We start from the raw sequence: 12,500 nt of genomic DNA on the forward strand, positions 1-12,500 counted from the left end.
GCTGCCATAGACTCAAGAGCGGAAGAAGAAACCGAATAATAATAATAATAATAATAGGAACGCCAACAATTTCAATTCGGTGCTTGGCCCCTAATAATTAATTAGAAATAGCACTGAGGTGATCTGAGGATGATGATGATGGTGATGATGTCATACCTCGGCCCAGGGCCTCCAGCAGCTGCTGCACCGCCTCCTCCAGCCCCAGCAGGCACAGGAACTGGTTGTTTGCGGACCGAGGGCATGAAGCTGATCTGGGGCGCGGGCGGGGCGGGCGGGGATGTCCAGCAGGGCCTTCTCCAGCTGCTTACGCAGAGCCAGCTTCGCCGCCGCCTGCCGACTGGCCAGAGACTCGCTGGACTTCAGGTTCGCTCCTGCGGCCTGTGGGAACAGAGGTCAGAGGTCAGCCATCACTGGACCTCCTGCTCCATCAGAGCTGTGAGCGGGCGGAGCACCTGATTGAGGACCAGCAGGCTGGCGCTGGGGATGGGAGGCCATGCGGATGAGGCCGGGCTGCAGGAGCTTCTGTCCCTGGACACTGGTCAGAGAGCCTCTGGGGGCCAGCAGGAGCGGAGGAGGGCCGGAGGCGGAGCCAGAGATCTGAGAGAGAGAGAGAGAGAGAGAGAGAGAGAGAGAGAGAGAGAGAGAGAGAGAGAGAGAGAGAGAGAGAGAGAGAGAGAGAGGGAGAGAGAGAGGGAGAGAGAGAGAGAGAGAGAGAGAGAGAGAGGGAGATGGAGAGAGAGGGAGAGAGAGAGAGAGAGAGAGAGAGAGAGAGTGAGAGAGAGAGAGGGAGATGGAGAGAGAGAGAGAGAGGGAGAGAGAGAGAGAGAGAGAGAGAGAGAGAGAGAGAGAGAGAGAGAGAGGGAGAGAGAGAGGGAGAGAGAGAGAGAGAGAGAGAGAGAGAGAGGGAGATGGAGAGAGAGGGAGGGAGAGAGAGAGAGAGAGAGAGAGAGAGAGAGAGAGAGAGAGAGAGAGAGAGAGAGGGAGATGGAGAGAGAGAGAGAGAGGGAGAGAGAGAGAGAGAGAGAGAGAGAGAGAGAGAGAGAGAGAGAGAGAGAGAGAGGGAGAGAGAGAGGGAGAGAGAGAGAGAGAGAGAGAGGGAGATGGAGAGAGAGGGAGAGAGAGAGAGAGAGAGAGAGAGAGAGAGAGAGAGTCACTCCGAGCTCCACACAGGACAGGACACACACACTCACTCACACACACACACACACTCACACACACGGAACAGGACACACACACAAACACACACAAGGAACAGGACACACACACACAAACACACACACGCGGAACAGGGCTGGACCCACCTGAGCTCCTCTGACCAGCGGAGGCATGAGGTTCTGAGGGCCGGGTTTGGTCACCTGACCCCCCCGCACCAGTGGAGGAGGAACCACCGTCCCAGGGGCCCGAGCGGACGCCACCTGCACACACACATTCAGCAGATCCTCGTCACACACTCACAGGGCATTAGGGCTGTCAACGAATATTCTAAATTCGAATATATATTCGAATAGTTTTTAAAAAACGAATTTCGAAGGTGAAAATTAATATTCGAATAAATAAAAAAATGTGGGGGGAAAAACGCCCGCGGTAGTAGAGGCGTGGCTGTCTGCTTTGCGAGTGAAGCCTTGTGTACTGTGGCCCGTCTCCAGAGCGCGAGCCTCCGCTGACTGCGCGCGCTCCTCCACAAACGGACGAGGTGTTTATATTCGACGCGCTCGCCGTTGTGCTTTTCATTGAAACGACAGATGGCGACTCGGAGTAATTGTTCTATAAACTATCAGGAAAAGCGTGGAGAAGAAGTGGGCTAATGTACACAGGTGACGATATTTATTTTAGTACACTTCACCGAAAACCACACTACAAAAGAATCATGTAAAACAGATCAAAATAAACCTTGATATTACTTGTGACATGAGAACAAAATGTATGTAGAAATGTAACGTTAACTTATACAACTCAATATATGATATCTAAATGTTTCCTAATTTCACTAAACACTTTAGTGAGTTTTCACTTAGTTTCGTGAACTTTTCTTTATTAAACGGGCTTTTTTATGCTTTTGTAGGCTCGTTTTGTAAATATAAGCAACTCATTTGTATGTGCAAACTGGACCAGCCTTACTTTGCATCGCCCGCCACAAGTTCTCTGTCTGCAACACGACAAGAGGCCATAACGGAGAAATTAATTTAGTTGATTTGTAAGGACATGAGAGCGATCAGTGTCGTGGATGAGGCTGGAGTTCTGTCAAGCAGTGGAGCCGAGGTACTGACTGAAGAGATATTGCATGAATGAAGGATAAATGCACTGCTTCCACTGGTTTGATTATTTACCGTTTCATGTCGAGGAAAAGTTCCATGTTCACCACAGCACAGCTCGCTCGGAGCGTTCAATAATATGCTGTAAAACTTATATTAATATTTGTTTCAATCACTGAATGAAGACTGCTATATTTGGGACAAGAGTCGCGACCTTAAATTGCTTGCACAAAACTCTTGATCAGCCTCAAAATGTGTGTGTGTTCATTTAAACCGTTATGCGCAGAGAGCGTGAGGGCGAGAGAGAGTGAGAGAGAGAGAGAGAGAGGGTGAGAGAGAGAGAGTGAGAGAGAGAGAGAGAGAGAGAGAGAGCGTGAGGGCGAGAGAGAGTGAGAGAGAGAGAGAGAGAGAGAGAGAGAGAGAGTGAGAGAGGGTGAGGGCGAGAGAGAGTGAGAGAGAGAGAGAGAGAGAGAGAGAGAGAGAGTGAGAGAGGGTGAGGGCGAGAGAGAGTGAGGTCTGCGGTCTTAGCCATTAGTTGATTTACTTGTTTTTGTGTAGGTAATACGTTGTCAAATATGTTTAAACTTAAATAGACTACCTATATAAGTAGTTATGTGTCTTTGTATTCATTTGTCCTGTTATTGACGTAATGCGCGTCATTGATAAAATGTGCAACCAGATGTTCGAATAGTTCGAATATTCGTGCTTTTTTTAGAGGGAATATTCGAACGTCATTTTTGAGCAATTTTGACAGCCCTACAGGGCATTTTATAGAGAAGTGTGAGAGAGTGTGTGCATATGTGTGTGTGAGTGTGTTAGGGGTGCACGATATTCACAAAAATGTGATATTGCGATATCGATATTAATTTCGATATTTTTAAACCTATGTAAAATTAGAAAAGTTTCGGAAAACGCATCAAAATAGAAGTTCTTACAACACAAGGTTTATTTCAACATGAATAAAGCAATAATAATCACGTCTGGTTGTACAGTAGGGAAGCAAATCTACAGTTAGTCCACGGGTCAATACACACCTCGGTTTGGGTTGGGTTCTGATGTCTTGTCATATCAGTTTTTAGCTATTTTATTCTTAGGCGACAGGAACAGAAAGTTATTATTATTTTAATTATAAATTTTTTTTTTATTGCAATACTCTTTTTTTATTTTACTTAAAAGACTTGGAAAAACCTTACTTAAAACTTTACTTGTACACATTCCTAGTGTATAGTATAATATAAAATAAATATATATAAAGATTTACAGTGGCAGCTCAGAGCAGTACAGCATGAAAGTGTGTGAATAAATGTAAAATTACAGAGAGTTCACTCAAAAATTAAAATTCTGTCATCAATTACTGGCGCTCAAGTTGTTTTACACCTGAATAAAGTTCTTTCTTCTGTTGGACATAAAATATATTTTGAAGAATGTTGGAAACCAACAGTTGCTGGTCCCCATTATAGGAAATAATAATATGGATATCAATCTACCACCAGCTGTCTGTGTTCAGCTGTCTGTGTTCAACTGTCTGTGTTCAGCTGTCTGTGTTCAACTGTCTGTGTTCAGCTGTCTGTGTTCAACTGTCTGTGTTCAGCTGTCTGTGTTCAGCTGTCTGTGTTCAGCTGTCTGTCTGTGTTCAGCTGTCTGTGTTCAGCTGTCTGTGTTCATCTGTCTGTGTTCATCTGTCTGCGTTCAGCTGTCTGTGTTCATCTGTCTGCGTTCAGCTGTCTGTGTTCAGCTGTCTGTGTTCAGCTGTCTGTGTTCAGCTGTCTGTGTTCAGCTGTCTGTCTGTGTTCAGCTGTCTGTGTTCAGCTGTCTGTGTTCATCTGTCTGTGTTCATCTGTCTGCGTTCAGCTGTCTGTGTTCAGCTGTCTGTGTTCAGCTGTCTGTGTTCATCTGTCTGTGTTCATCTGTCTGTGTTCAGCTGTCTGTGTTCAACTGTCTGTGTTCAGCTGTCTGTGTTCAGCTGTCTGTCTGTGTTCAGCTGTCTGTCTGTGTTCAGCTGTCTGTGTTCAGCTGTCTGTCTGTGTTCAGCTGTCTGTCTGTGTTCAGCTGTCTGTGTTCAGCTGTCTGTGTTCAGCTGTCTGTGTTCAGCTGTCTGTGTTCAGCTGTCTGTGTTCATCTGTCTGTGTTCATCTGTCTGTGTTCAGCTGTCTGTGTTCAACTGTCTGTGTTCAGCTGTCTGTGTTCAGCTGTCTGTGTTCAACTGTCTGTGTTCAGCTGTCTGTGTTCAGCTGTCTGTGTTCAGCTGTCTGTGTTCAGCTGTCTGTCTGTGTTCAGCTGTCTGTGTTCAGCTGTCTGTCTGTGTTCAGCTGTCTGTCTGTGTTCAGCTGTCTGTGTTCAGCTGTCTGTGTTCAGCTGTCTGTCTGTGTTCAGCTGTCTGTCTGTGTTCAGCTGTCTGTGTTCAGCTGTCTGTGTTCAGCTGTCTGTCTGTGTTCAGCTGTCTGTGTTCAGCTGTCTGTGTTCAGCTGTCTGTGTTCAGCTGTCTGTGTTCAACTGTCTGTGTTCAGCTGTCTGTGTTCAGCTGTCTGTCTGTGTTCAGCTGTTTGTGTTCAGCTGTCTGTCTGTGTTCATCTGTCTGTGTTCAGCTGTCTGTCTGTGTTCATCTGTCTGTGTTCAGCTGTCTGTCTGTGTTCATCTGTCTGTCTGTGTTCATCTGTCTGTGTTCAGCTGTCTGTCTGTGTTCAGCTGTCTGTGTTCAGCTGTCTGTCTGTGTTCATCTGTCTGTGTTCAGCTGTCTGTGTTCATCTGTCTGTGTTCAACTGTCTGTCTGTGTTCAGCTGTCTGTCTGTGTTCATCTGTCTGTGTTCATCTGTCTGTGTTCAGCTGTCTGTGTTCAGCTGTCTGTGTTCATCTGTCTGTGTTCAACTGTCTGTCTGTGTTCAGCTGTCTGTCTGTGTTCAGCTGTCTGTCTGTGTTCAGCTGTCTGTGTTAATCTGTCTGTGTTCAGCTGTCTGTGTTCAGCTGTCTGTGTTCAGCTGTCTGTGTTCATCTGTCTGTGTTCAGCTGTCTGTGTTCAGCTGTCTGTGTTCATCTGTCTGTGTTCAACTGTCTGTCTGTGTTCAGCTGTCTGTCTGTGTTCAGCTGTCTGTCTGTGTTCATCTGTCTGTGTTCAGCTGTCTGTGTTCATCTGTCTGTGTTCAGCTGTCTGTGTTCAGCTGTCTGTGTTCAGCTGTCTGTGTTCATCTGTCTGTGTTCAGCTGTCTGTGTTCATCTGTCTGTGTTCATCTGTCTGTGTTCAGCTGTCTGTGTTCAGCTGTCTGTGTTCAGCTGTCTGTGTTCATCTGTCTGTGTTCATCTGTCTGTGTTCAGCTGTCTGTGTTCATCTGTCTGTGTTCAGCTGTCTGTGTTCAGCTGTCTGTGTTCATCTGTCGTGTTCAACTGTCTGTCTGTGTTCAGCTGTCTGTCTGTGTTCATCTGTCTGTGTTCAGCTGTCTGTGTTCATCTGTCTGTGTTCAGCTGTCTGTGTTCATCTGTCTGTGTTCATCTGTCTGTGTTCAACTGTCTGTGTTCAGCTGTCTGTGTTCAACTGTCTGTGTTCAGCTGTCTGTGTTCAGCTGTCTGTGTTCAACTGTCTGTGTTCAGCTGTCTGTGTTCAACTGTCTGTGTTCAGCTGTCTGTGTTCAACTGTCTGTGTTCAGCTGTCTGTGTTCAGCTGTCTGTCTGTGTTCAGCTGTCTGTGTTCAGCTGTCTGTCTGTGTTCATCTGTCTGTGTTCAGCTGTCTGTCTGTGTTCATCTGTCTGTGTTCAGCTGTCTGTCTGTGTTCATCTGTCTGTCTGTGTTCAGCTGTCTGTCTGTGTTCAGCTGTCTGTCTGTGTTCAGCTGTCTGTGTTCAGCTGTCTGTCTGTGTTCATCTGTCTGTGTTCAGCTGTCTGTGTTCATCTGTCTGTGTTCAACTGTCTGTCTGTGTTCAGCTGTCTGTCTGTGTTCATCTGTCTGTGTTCATCTGTCTGTGTTCAGCTGTCTGTGTTCATCTGTCTGTGTTCATCTGTCTGTGTTCAACTGTCTGTCTGTGTTCAGCTGTCTGTCTGTGTTCAGCTGTCTGTCTGTGTTCAGCTGTCTGTGTTCAGCTGTCTGTGTTCAGCTGTCTGTGTTCAGCTGTCTGTGTTCAGCTGTCTGTCTGTGTTCAGCTGTCTGTCTGTGTTCAGCTGTCTGTCTGTGTTCAGCTGTCTGTGTTCAGCTGTCTGTCTGTGTTCAGCTGTCTGTGTTCAGCTGTCTGTGTTCAGCTGTCTGTCTGTGTTCAGCTGTCTGTGTTCATCTGTCTGCGTTCAACTGTCTGTCTGTGTTCAGCTGTCTGTGTTCAGCTGTCTGTGTTCATCTGTCTGTGTTCAGCTGTCTGTGTTCATCTGTCTGTGTTCAGCTGTCTGTGTTCAGCTGTCTGTCTGTGTTCAGCTGTCTGTGTTCAGCTGTCTGTGTTCAGCTGTCTGTGTTCAGCTGTCTGTGTTCAGCTGTCTGTGTTCAGCTGTCTGTGTTCAGCTGTCTGTCTGTGTTCAGCTGTCTGTGTTCAGCTGTCTGTGTTCAGCTGTCTGTGTTCAGCTGTCTGTCTGTGTTCAGCTGTCTGTCTGTGTTCATCTGTCTGCGTTCAACTGTCTGTCTGTGTTCAGCTGCCTGTGTTCATCTGTCTGTGTTCAGCTGTCTGTGTTCAGCTGTCTGTCTGTGTTCAGCTGTCTGTGTTCAGCTGTCTGTCTGTGTTCAGCTGTCTGCGTTCAACTGTCTGTCTGTGTTCAGCTGTCTGTGTTCAGCTGTCTGTGTTCAGCTGTCTGTGTTCAGCTGTCTGTGTTCAGCTGTCTGTCTGTGTTCAGCTGTCTGTGTTCAGCTGTCTGTGTTCATCTGTCTGTGTTTATCTGTCTGTGTTCATCTGTCTGTGTTCAGCTGTCTGTGTTCAGCTGTCTGTGTTCAGCTGTCTGTCTGTGTTCAGCTGTCTGTGTTCAGCTGTCTGTGTTCATCTGTCTGCGTTCAACTGTCTGTCTGTGTTCAGCTGTCTGTGTTCAGCTGTCTGTGTTCATCTGTCTGTGTTCAACTGTCTGTGTTCATCTGTCTGTGTTCAGCTGTCTGTGTTCAGCTGTCTGTGTTCATCTGTCTGTGTTCAACTGTCTGTGTTCATCTGTCTGTGTTCAGCTGTCTGTGTTCAGCTGTCTGTGTTCATCTGTCTGTGTTCAGCTGTCTGTGTTCAGCTGTCTGTGTTCATCTGTCTGTGTTCAGCTGTCTGTGTTCAGCTGTCTGTGTTCATCTGTCTGTGTTCAGCTGTCTGTGTTCAGCTGTCTGTCTGTGTTCATCTGTCTGCGTTCAACTGTCTGTCTGTGTTCAGCTGTCTGTGTTCATCTGTCTGTGTTCAGCTGTCTGTGTTCAGCTGTCAGTGTTCATCTGTCTGTGTTCAGCTGTCTGTGTTCAACTGTCTGTCTGTGTTCATCTGTCTGTGTTCATCTGTCTGTGTTCAGCTGTCTGTGTTCATCTGTCTGTGTTCAACTGTCTGTCTGTGTTCAGCTGTCTGTGTTCATCTGTCTGTGTTCAACTGTCTGTCTGTGTTCAGCTGTCTGTGTTCAGCTGTCTGTGTTCATCTGTCTGTGTTCATCTGTCTGTGTTCAGCTGTCTGTCTGTGTTCATCTGTCTGTGTTCATCTGTCTGTGTTCATCTGTCTGTGTTCAGCTGTCTGTGTTCAGCTGTCTGTCTGTGTTCATCTGTCTGTGTTCATCTGTCTGTGTTCAGCTGTCTGTCTGTGTTCAGCTGTCTGTCTGTGTTCATCTGTCTGTGTTCATCTGTCTGTGTTCAGCTATCTGTGTTCATCTGTCTGTGTTCAGCTGTCTGTGTTCATCTGTCTGTTCATCTGTCTGTGTTCAGCTGTCTGTGTTCATCTGTCTGTTCAGCTGTCTGTGTTCATCTGTCTGTGTTCAGCTGTCTGTGTTCAGCTGTCTGTGTTCATCTGTCTGTTCAGCTGTCTGTGTTCATCTGTCTGTGTTCATCTGTCTGTGTTCAGCTGTCTGTGTTCAGCTGTCTGTGTTCAGCTGTCTGTGTTCAGCTGTCTGTGTTCAACTGTCTGTGTTCAGCTGTCTGTGTTCAGCTGTCTGTGTTCAGCTGTCTGTCTGTGTTCAGCTGTCTGTGTTCAGCTGTCTGTCTGTGTTCATCTGTCTGTGTTCAGCTGTCTGTCTGTGTTCATCTGTCTGTGTTCAGCTGTCTGTCTGTGTTCATCTGTCTGTCTGTGTTCATCTGTCTGTGTTCAGCTGTCTGTCTGTGTTCAGCTGTCTGTGTTCAGCTGTCTGTCTGTGTTCATCTGTCTGTGTTCAGCTGTCTGTGTTCATCTGTCTGTGTTCAACTGTCTGTCTGTGTTCAGCTGTCTGTCTGTGTTCATCTGTCTGTGTTCATCTGTCTGTGTTCAGCTGTCTGTGTTCAGCTGTCTGTGTTCATCTGTCTGTGTTCAACTGTCTGTCTGTGTTCAGCTGTCTGTCTGTGTTCAGCTGTCTGTCTGTGTTCAGCTGTCTGTGTTCATCTGTCTGTGTTCAGCTGTCTGTGTTCAGCTGTCTGTGTTCAGCTGTCTGTGTTCATCTGTCTGTGTTCAGCTGTCTGTGTTCAGCTGTCTGTGTTCATCTGTCTGTGTTCAACTGTCTGTCTGTGTTCAGCTGTCTGTCTGTGTTCAGCTGTCTGTCTGTGTTCATCTGTCTGTGTTCAGCTGTCTGTGTTCATCTGTCTGTGTTCAGCTGTCTGTGTTCAGCTGTCTGTGTTCAGCTGTCTGTGTTCATCTGTCTGTGTTCATCTGTCTGTGTTCAGCTGTCTGTGTTCATCTGTCTGTGTTCAGCTGTCTGTGTTCAGCTGTCTGTGTTCAGCTGTCTGTGTTCAGCTGTCTGTGTTCATCTGTCTGTGTTCATCTGTCTGTGTTCAGCTGTCTGTGTTCATCTGTCTGTGTTCAGCTGTCTGTGTTCAGCTGTCTGTGTTCATCTGTCGTGTTCAACTGTCTGTCTGTGTTCAGCTGTCTGTCTGTGTTCAGCTGTCTGTCTGTGTTCATCTGTCTGTGTTCAGCTGTCTGTGTTCATCTGTCTGTGTTCAGCTGTCTGTGTTCATCTGTCTGTGTTCATCTGTCTGTGTTCAACTGTCTGTGTTCAGCTGTCTGTGTTCAACTGTCTGTGTTCAGCTGTCTGTGTTCAGCTGTCTGTGTTCAACTGTCTGTGTTCAGCTGTCTGTGTTCAACTGTCTGTGTTCAGCTGTCTGTGTTCAACTGTCTGTGTTCAGCTGTCTGTGTTCAGCTGTCTGTCTGTGTTCAGCTGTCTGTGTTCAGCTGTCTGTCTGTGTTCATCTGTCTGTGTTCAGCTGTCTGTCTGTGTTCATCTGTCTGTGTTCAGCTGTCTGTCTGTGTTCATCTGTCTGTCTGTGTTCAGCTGTCTGTCTGTGTTCAGCTGTCTGTCTGTGTTCAGCTGTCTGTGTTCAGCTGTCTGTCTGTGTTCATCTGTCTGTGTTCAGCTGTCTGTGTTCATCTGTCTGTGTTCAACTGTCTGTCTGTGTTCAGCTGTCTGTCTGTGTTCATCTGTCTGTGTTCATCTGTCTGTGTTCAGCTGTCTGTGTTCATCTGTCTGTGTTCATCTGTCTGTGTTCAACTGTCTGTCTGTGTTCAGCTGTCTGTCTGTGTTCAGCTGTCTGTCTGTGTTCAGCTGTCTGTGTTCAGCTGTCTGTGTTCAGCTGTCTGTGTTCAGCTGTCTGTCTGTGTTCAGCTGTCTGTGTTCAGCTGTCTGTCTGTGTTCAGCTGTCTGTGTTCAGCTGTCTGTGTTCAGCTGTCTGTGTTCAGCTGTCTGTCTGTGTTCAGCTGTCTGTGTTCATCTGTCTGCGTTCAACTGTCTGTCTGTGTTCAGCTGTCTGTGTTCAGCTGTCTGTGTTCATCTGTCTGTGTTCAGCTGTCTGTGTTCATCTGTCTGTGTTCAGCTGTCTGTCTGTGTTCAGCTGTCTGTGTTCAGCTGTCTGTCTGTGTTCAGCTGTCTGTGTTCAGCTGTCTGTGTTCAGCTGTCTGTGTTCAGCTGTCTGTGTTCAGCTGTCTGTGTTCAGCTGTCTGTGTTCAGCTGTCTGTGTTCAGCTGTCTGTGTTCAGCTGTCTGTGTTCAGCTGTCTGTGTTCAGCTGTCTGTCTGTGTTCAGCTGTCTGTCTGTGTTCAGCTGTCTGTGTTCATCTGTCTGCGTTCAACTGTCTGTCTGTGTTCAGCTGCCTGTGTTCATCTGTCTGTGTTCAGCTGTCTGTGTTCAGCTGTCTGTCTGTGTTCAGCTGTCTGTCTGTGTTCAGCTGTCTGCGTTCAACTGTCTGTCTGTGTTCAGCTGTCTGTGTTCAGCTGTCTGTGTTCAGCTGTCTGTGTTCAGCTGTCTGTCTGTGTTCAGCTGTCTGTGTTCAGCTGTCTGTGTTCATCTGTCTGTGTTTATCTGTCTGTGTTCATCTGTCTGTGTTCAGCTGTCTGTGTTCAGCTGTCTGTGTTCAGCTGTCTGTCTGTGTTCAGCTGTCTGTGTTCAGCTGTCTGTGTTCATCTGTCTGCGTTCAACTGTCTGTCTGTGTTCAGCTGTCTGTGTTCAGCTGTCTGTGTTCATCTGTCTGTGTTCATCTGTCTGTGTTCAGCTGTCTGTGTTCAGCTGTCTGTGTTCATCTGTCTGTGTTCAACTGTCTGTGTTCATCTGTCTGTGTTCAGCTGTCTGTGTTCAGCTGTCTGTGTTCATCTGTCTGTGTTCAGCTGTCTGTGTTCAGCTGTCTGTGTTCATCTGTCTGTGTTCAGCTGTCTGTGTTCAGCTGTCTGTCTGTGTTCATCTGTCTGCGTTCAACTGTCTGTCTGTGTTCAGCTGTCTGTCTGTGTTCATCTGTCTGCGTTCAACTGTCTGTCTGTGTTCAGCTGTCTGTGTTCATCTGTCTGTGTTCAGCTGTCTGTGTTCAGCTGTCAGTGTTCATCTGTCTGTGTTCAGCTGTCTGTGTTCAACTGTCTGTCTGTGTTCATCTGTCTGTGTTCATCTGTCTGTGTTCAGCTGTCTGTGTTCATCTGTCTGTGTTCAACTGTCTGTCTGTGTTCAGCTGTCTGTGTTCATCTGTCTGTGTTCAACTGTCTGTCTGTGTTCAGCTGTCTGTGTTCAGCTGTCTGTGTTCATCTGTCTGTGTTCATCTGTCTGTGTTCAGCTGTCTGTCTGTGTTCATCTGTCTGTGTTCATCTGTCTGTGTTCATCTGTCTGTGTTCAGCTGTCTGTGTTCAGCTGTCTGTCTGTGTTCATCTGTCTGTGTTCATCTGTCTGTGTTCATCTGTCTGTGTTCAGCTGTCTGTCTGTGTTCATCTGTCTGTGTTCAGCTATCTGTGTTCATCTGTCTGTGTTCAGCTGTCTGTGTTCATCTGTCTGTTCATCTGTCTGTGTTCAGCTGTCTGTGTTCATCTGTCTGTTCAGCTGTCTGTGTTCATCTGTCTGTGTTCAGCTGTCTGTGTTCAGCTGTCTGTCTGTGTTCAGCTGTCTGTCTGTGTTCAGCTGTCTGTCTGTGTTCATCTGTCTGTGTTCATCTGTCTGTGTTCAGCTGTCTGTGTTCATCTGTCTGTTCAGCTGTCTGTGTTCATCTGTCTGTGTTCATCTGTCTGTGTTCATCTGTCTGTGTTCATCTGTCTGTGTTCAGCTGTCTGTGTTCATCTGTCTGTGTTCATCTGTCTGTGTTCATCTGTCTGTGTTCATCTGTCTGTGTTCATCTGTCTGTGTTCAGCTGTCTGTGTTCAGCTGTCTGTGTTCATCTGTCTGTGTTCATCTGTCTGTGTTCATCTGTCTGTGTTCAGCTGTCTGTGTTCAGCTGTCTGTGTTCAGCTGTCTGTGTTCATCTGTCTGTGTTCAGCTGTCTGTGTTCATCTGTCTGTGTTCAGCTGTCTGTGTTCAGCTGTCTGTGTTCATCTGTCTGTGTTCATCTGTCTGTGTTCAGCTGTCTGTGTTCAGCTGTCTGTGTTCAGCTGTCTGTGTTCAGCTGTCTGTGTTCATCTGTCTGTGTTCATCTGTCTGTGTTCATCTGTCTGTGTTCATCTGTCTGTGTTCAGCTGTCTGTGTTCAGCTGTCTGTGTTCAGCTGTCTGTGTTCAGCTGTCTGTGTTCATCTGTCTGTGTTCATCTGTCTGTGTTCATCTGTCTGTGTTCAGCTGTCTGTGTTCAGCTGTCTGTGTTCAGCTGTCTGTGTTCAGCTGTCTGTGTTCAGCTGTCTGTGTTCAGCTGTCTGTGTTCATCTGTCTGTGTTCATCTGTCTGTGTTCAGCTGTCTGTGTTCAGCTGTCTGTGTTCAGC

At 47.0% G+C, this 12,500-nt stretch overlaps 1 protein-coding gene across 1 annotated transcript in view; it reads right to left on the reverse strand.

Annotated features, from left to right (window-relative positions):
* The window catches only part of LOC307128130 (transcriptional repressor p66-alpha-like), a 42,571-nt gene that overhangs the window by 6,207 nt on the left and 23,864 nt on the right, over window positions 1-12,500 (reverse strand). Inside the window, 6 exon segments of the mRNA XM_079819740.1 lie at window positions 157-232; window positions 234-276; window positions 278-378; window positions 453-485; window positions 487-597; window positions 1,302-1,415. Coding sequence (XP_079675866.1) covers window positions 157-232; window positions 234-276; window positions 278-378; window positions 453-485; window positions 487-597; window positions 1,302-1,415 — 478 coding nt within the window.

This window comes from Gobio gobio (genome assembly GCF_949357685.1).
Source record: "Gobio gobio genome assembly, chromosome: 6".
Classification (NCBI taxonomy): Eukaryota; Metazoa; Chordata; class Actinopteri; order Cypriniformes; family Gobionidae; genus Gobio; species Gobio gobio.